Source organism: Otolemur garnettii, unplaced genomic scaffold (assembly GCF_000181295.1).
Source record: "Otolemur garnettii isolate 467f Iridium unplaced genomic scaffold, OtoGar3 scaffold00145, whole genome shotgun sequence".
Classification (NCBI taxonomy): Eukaryota; Metazoa; Chordata; class Mammalia; order Primates; family Galagidae; genus Otolemur; species Otolemur garnettii.
In genome coordinates, this window is record NW_003852540.1 from 2,550,602 (window position 1) to 2,557,519 (window position 6,918).

General features: G+C 43.9%; 1 protein-coding gene across 1 annotated transcript in view; it reads left to right on the plus strand.

Annotated features, from left to right (window-relative positions):
- Positions 1-130, plus strand: part of LOC100940340 (olfactory receptor 3A2-like) — a 934-nt gene extending 804 nt beyond the window's left edge. The window contains exon 2 of the mRNA XM_012810905.1: positions 3-130. Coding sequence (XP_012666359.1) covers positions 3-130 — 128 coding nt within the window. The remainder of the gene's footprint in view (positions 1-2) is intronic.
- The last annotated feature ends 6,788 nt before the right edge of the window (positions 131-6,918 follow it).

Here is a 6,918-nt window from a genome sequence, read left to right on the forward strand (position 1 = left end):
AGATAAAGCTGTTGGGATCTTTAACACTGTCATCAACCCCATGCTGAACCCAATCATCTACAGCCTCAGGAACCCCGATGTGCAGGGTGCCCTCTCGAAGATACTCAGGGGGGTGCGGTCCCTGCACTAGGGCATCTCAAGTCCCCTTCCCTGTGTCTTTGTGGACTAAAGGAAAATTCTTCTAAAGCCCGGACAAAATGGCCCAGAACTCATTCTTCTAGAGCCAAAGACTAGGACAAAATGGCCCAGAATTGGTTATAACCTGGGTTCTTAGAAATTCCCCACAAAATTCCACCCACCCCAGGGTGTTCAGGTGTGGTTGGTTTTTATATAGAACGTAGGCCTAGAGACCAGGGCTATTTTACTTTTTCCTTTACAAAAACAGCACATGAAAAGTAGCTCTTTCCTGTCACATAAGCTCCCATAGGACATAGAGGGGACAGACAGGAGAAATGTGGTCATTCATTCTCTAGTAATTTGGGGAAAACTTATAGCTCAATGCAGCTTATGAAGCTGTTTTTGAGTGTTAAAACTCCAATCACATATACATCTTATGATGCAAAAAATGATTTTTAAAATCTATCATTCCCTAAATGATTCGTATATTTTAAGAAAATAAGAACTTATAATCTGGTCTGAGCACAGTGGCTCGCACCTGCAATACCCCAAAGGGCTGACTCTGGAGGATCTCTTGAGGCCAGGAGCTCAAGATCAGTAACATAATGAGAACCTGTTTCTAACCAAAATGTGAAAAATTAGCCTTGCATGGTGGCACATGCCTGTAATCCTAGCTACTCAGAAGGCTGAGGCAAGAAGATTGCTTGAGAAGGAGTGAGAGGTTGAAGTGAGCTATGAATATGCCACTGCCTTCATGTCTGGGCAACAAATCAAGATCCAGCTTGCGAAAGCAAACAAACAAACAGAAAAGGAATTTATAATTGAAACATTATTTATGTATCTCAGAAATTCCCAGACTATTCAATAGGAAATTCCCTCTAAATTCTCATTTTTAGTCTTCAAATCTCCTAGCTGCGACAATAACTGCAAATGTGTGTCATAGATAATGCCTCATCATAAAAACCCCTTATCAGGAGGGAAGCATGACGCTGACCTAGAACATTTTCTCATCTAGCAAGACTTGTGTCCAGCCCTCACAGTAGCTCCTCCCTCCTTACAATTAAGCCCTAGGGCTGATTCTCAGCACTGGTCATCTATGGCTGCAGAAGATCAATCTCTCATTAAATGTCACCATGGAAAATTTCCAGAGTTAACAACACACCCTAAGTTGATCACTCTTGGATAACACGGACCTATTTTTCAGTTTATACCAGGCTTCCAAGGGACTTAACAAAAGCCATCCATATTCTTAACATTCCATAATACTTATAGTTACTACAGTGCTAATAACATTAATGCAATACAGCTGACATTTAACCCTGCATTTTCCTTTCCACCTGTGCCTGATCCCAATCATTCACAAGCAAGTCTGAGCAAGTATGTTGCCACCACATATGGGGTTATCACCATCCCCGGAGTGGTGATTGGTCCAGTTTCAGGATTCCTCCTGGAGGATATGCTTCCTGGAGCTATCCCAGAATCAAATGTCTTAGTGAGTTCCCTCCAAAATAGAGTATAAGACAAGGTGTGTGTGTGTGTGTGTGTGTGTGTGTGTGGTTTAACTGGGAAATCTCATGGAGCAAGAGCGAGGATATTTACTGGGAGTTGGTCCCAGGGAGGAGGACTGATTTATGGACAAAGTGAGACAGAGAAGGAAGGATTGTCACTAACTAAGAGGCACTTTACCACAGTCCCTGCTATGGACAGCGGAGATTTGATTGTATAGACTTTATAGAATGCCCCCTACCCTTGGAACTGTGTGAAGATGGGTGTGGCATTTCTGCCCACTGTCTCCATTCCCCATTGTCAAGTTGCCCTCTGCACTGCTGAGCTCCACATATGCTCAGACAGAGTAAGCTCCCCCAGTGTTCTCCCATCAGAGCATCCCAGGAAGAGGCTACACTGTCACTTGCAGTGAGCAGAAGCCTGCAGAGAATTGTCCCACCAGCCATGGCTGAATCAGAAGACAGATTAAGCAGATGTGAGTCATAACATCTGATGTCTGCTACAACCTACCCCCTAGAATTGTTGTGAGGGTCGACAGGGTCTTCAGACTAGTAGAGTTCTTAGTGCATTGCCAGGAACATAACAAATGCTCATAAATGTTAGCAATGCATGTATAAGTGAATTGTTGAAGCTCTGCTAGCAGCTTAATAAATCTTAATTTCAATTTAATGTTCACAGCAATGCTCTGTGGTGGAGGGTACATGTTCATTTAATAGATGAGGAAACTGAGGTCCAAGAGCAGCAGCTTGTAGAGTCAAAACACTAATAGCCAGAAGAGCAGGTCTATCTGTAATGCCTTGCCTACAGCACCAGACTTCCCTGCTAGGAGAAGAAAGAGCACTCTGTCCTGGTGGAAGGGAAGTTGCATGAGCAATTATTGGTGGGAATGGGAGTTGGAGGAACACACCCCTCAATGTTCCCCATCCAGTTCATTAATCTGTGGCCTCCACCAGGGCTCTCAACTTCTAAGGGCTTGATTTTATTTTCATTTTCCATCTGTCTCTCCCTGTGGACTCTTCTCTCCTGGGCAGGCTAATTCTGAGTTTCCCAAAGGATTACCCCCTGACAGAGAAGATATCAGCCTGTTTTCTCATATCTAATACAGAGCTACTTACTTGCTTTCTGGGTGGATAACTGGGTCTGCACAGCTCCTCACTGTGTCTCCTGAACAACCCTCTCTGGATTCTAGGCCCCTTCCAGGGTGAGTATTCTCATGAGTCCTTCCTCTGCTCTTACAAAACAGAGAAGGGGCTTCTGTCCCAACAGCTTGATGAACCTGACTTTATGCACAGTGCAGGGGATGCCCCTGAAAAGGAAAACTATTTAAGAAGAGAGCTGGGACTATAAGCCAGAGGTCTGGGCTCCCCACTGCCATGTCCTCTCTCAGGTGAAGCCTGCTCACTGAGGAGGCTGAGGAACTTCACTCCAGCCAAGGCCTTGGTGAGCACTTTCATCACTGGGAGCATGATGGGATGGGTTGGAGTCCCAGCATAGGGACCTGTCAGCTCAGCCAGGAGAGCCTGGAGAGTGGCAATGCAGAAGGAATCCTCAGTGAGCCTGGTGCTGACCCTGCCAGACACTCTGGATGGGCTTCTCAGGTGACCTGAGGCCATCTCGTAATCCCAGGTTTTAAGTGAGCTACATCTCTAGCCTCTGAGAGTTGGCAGCAGCTATTTCCTGGCTCCTCTGCCCTTGGCCATCATGTGTTTCTCTGTGAGGGTCTCATTGTTTGGGGAGGTTTAGGTGAGAAGCCTGTCAGCACATGGATTAGTACATGACCCACTTGTCTATTAACACAAAGGAGTTCCTGCCAAAACCCTTCACCAGGCACTTAAACCTACAGCTCCCCTAAAGCTACTAATCCAGAAAATGTAGCTTGAATTCCACTGTGACCAGAAAGCCCTCCAGAGCAACTCTAGCTCATACTGATGCTGTCTTTCTCTGAAATCATCCATGTATTTACAAAATATTGGGTTACTATTAACACTATGTGTATAATATTATGATGACTATTGCTAGCGACAAAATGAATGAAACATATATCTGTCTGCAAGTCACAGTGAAATAGGAGAGAACTGACTGAGCTAGAAGGTAAACAGTCATAAGTTTTAAAAAATATTTTGTGGTGGTAGTAAAGGAGAGAGAGAGGAAATTTTCAAGGAACAAATAATTCAGCAGCCAATTATTTGCAAGAAGTCTTGAAATACTGAGGCATCTGTAGTTGGCGGAAAACCACTACAGGCAGCAGACACGGCATAAGCAAAGAGGTGGAAAATCAGAGGGCAGCAATCTAATGTTTGTGTTAAAATGTGGGGAAATGGGAGTAGTGAAATATGTTTCATTGTATCATATATAAAAAGCTGTTATCCATCCATCGACCTGTGATTTGCAAAGCATTTTTTAGTTACCAAGTTTATCAATGATAATCAGGCCTGAGGATGATTTCTGTCCTCTCCCAAAACTTATGTGCTCATGGAATAATCTGGACATCTTGAAGATCCCCACATCCAAGTTCTCATCCATGCAGTATCCCCTCTACTGTTTCCCTGAGGCCTGAACACACAAAACAGAGACCTCATCTGGGATGATGAGTTAGCCTCACACTGGAAACGTCCTCTTGTGCAATAGAGAGCCCGATGAAATGCATAATATCCACTGGATACAGTGGGCCAGTCTGTAGTCAGTGCCTTGACTGCAAGCCCAGGTGCAGTGGTCTTTGGGGGCAACATAACCTGAAGGGCTGGTAGCTGTTTATGTCCTGTTTGGAGAAGAGCAGAGAAGAGGGGAGCAGAAAGCCTTATCACACCCCCAGAGTGCAAATCTGTCAGTTTCTCTGTCTTGGATGGACATTAGCACCACCTGAGAAGCTTTAATGACCCATCCATGCCCAGGTGCCACCATAATTAAATTAGTATTTTTGGTGGAAAATGTGGCAAGCAGTGTTTTCTTCTGTAGGTTTCCCAGGTGGTTGATAATCAAGGGACCTGAGCATCTGTTCTAACAGAGGTCAGGAATTGTGGCTGGAAATTTGGACCACCAAGCCTTTGGAAGATACCTCAAATTCCTGTACCTTTTCAGACTCTTCTTTTAACCTGTCTCTTCTCCCTTCAAGATTATCAGTGAAAAGAAAGTGAGAAAGGACCTTGTCTTAATTTGAAGGAATGGAAAGAAAGAGCTGGCAGTTGGAAGTATCTGTCAGAGAAATTCTGAGGCAGCAGAGATCACATGGGTGCTTTAAAAAATCCTGATGTCTGAGTCTCATCTCATTGGGTTGGGAGTAAAGTCTGAACATCACGCTGGCTTAAAGTTCCCACATAATTCTATGTATAGCCAGTGCTGAGGCTCACCACATGACTCCTGGTAGTCTCTGAGCACCTTGGCCTTGAATTCTCTGCAGTTGATGGTGACAATGCCGTCTTCTTGCTTTTACAGTCTCACCTACACTGCACAGTCCACTTGCCTGTGTGAGGCTTCTCATTCAGGGCTGCCTCCTCTCCCTCTCAGATCCAAACTGAGCCCAGAGAAGACTCTGCCACCAAACTGTGCACTCAATTCACATTGTTTTCAGTGACTGGATCCCCAGGCTCCTATCAGTTGTACTGCTGCAGCATCTCTGATTTCTGGGATCTCCTTAACCACTCCTGCCCCTGAATTTCACAGCCTACCACTAGGTGTCATCTCCCCTTCTGTTAGAGGGACCAGACTCCAGACGCTTCCCAGCTCTGATTCCCAGCTGTTCTGTGCAAGAACAGTGATGACATTACTGTTATTAAAGGTGCAGCCCTGCTTATTCCATAGGCAATACAAGCATTGATAGTTTTTGATCCAGAGCTTGACATAAAATCTGAAAGTCTTAATGCAATCTTGGTTTTCAAGAATTTGCCTTCATTATTTGAGAACATAGCCTTACAGTGGTTGGTCCATGTGCCATGCCCAAGTCAAGGACAGGTAGTAATCCAGTCAGTGACTGTGGAATGCACAATTTTAACTCAACCTGTCAGCAACCAACCCATAGGCTCTGCTTACAACTTTAGTTTTAGAGAACAGGACTTGACAACATACACAGAAGATGTATTTTTAAATTAAGCTGTTATTCAAAGTCCAGTGTAAGGGCTTAAGTAACAATAATAACACTATCCACGTACTGAACAAGGGATTTTAATGTACACTTCAGATTATGGTCCCTTGGAGAATGTACTCAACTGTTCTTCCTGACACCCTCAATCATGGGTGTCTTCTCTGATTCTTACTATAATTTCTCTTGATTTCACTTATTGCTAGAATGCTTTAAACATGGGTTATGTTTGTAAATGCTTTCTAATATCTTAGGATTTCTGTTTTGAAATCTGCTTATTGGTTTGGGCTCATCTCTCAGAGAACAACGAGGAAATTCGACCTCAGTCTTGCTATATTAAAAAAAGGAAGACTTTTTGTTTTTTTAAAACAAATTTTATTATGTATATTTAAGGTAGGGGTCCTCAAACTTTTTAAACAGGGGGCCAGTTCATTGTCCCTCAGACCGTTGGAGGGCTGGGCTGCAGGACCCAGGATGAATCGGCTGCTAAGCAGGACAGGCAGCAGCAGCAAAAACACCCAGCTGGCAGGATAAATGTCCTAGGCAGGCCACATGTCACCTGCGGGCTGTATTTTGAGGATGCCTGATTTAAGGTATAGAACATGATGTAATGAGAGAAATAAATAAAGTAAAATGGTTACTATAGTGAAACAAATCAACATATCCATCATCTCACATAGCTACCCAGTGTACAGGTATTCTCTGTACATTCAGCAAAATCCTGAGTACAAGGCTTGACAATTATGTTCATGAACTCATTCTAGAAAAAGTTCTATATACCTCAATTGTCACCTTTGAGATACTCTCCTGGGAAAGCTATGCACTGATGCCAGGGTCTAGTCCATCTTCAAAAGCACTTTTTCTAGGATGAGTTCATGAACTCAACTGGCAGACTTGTATTCTTTATTAACCAGAGTCCTCATGTTGTACATTAGATCTTGAATCTTAATTTATTTTCCAAAGTATTGCAACCCATTCAGGTTGCAGAAGGGAGGGGAAAGGTGGTGGTGGCCTTGGGCATCTCAACCAAGAGCAGGGTAAAAGCACTGAGGTGGTGGAGATTAGTGAGTGAGGTATGGCAGGGTCCTGGGGAAATATTCACCTAAACACTGGGAACTCACCATGGGGCTTTGAGCAAAAATCGCTTAAAATGTTTGTGTTGAGTAAGTGAATGAGAGGACTGATACCTCCCCTGCTGGGACATTTCCTTATAGTAACTC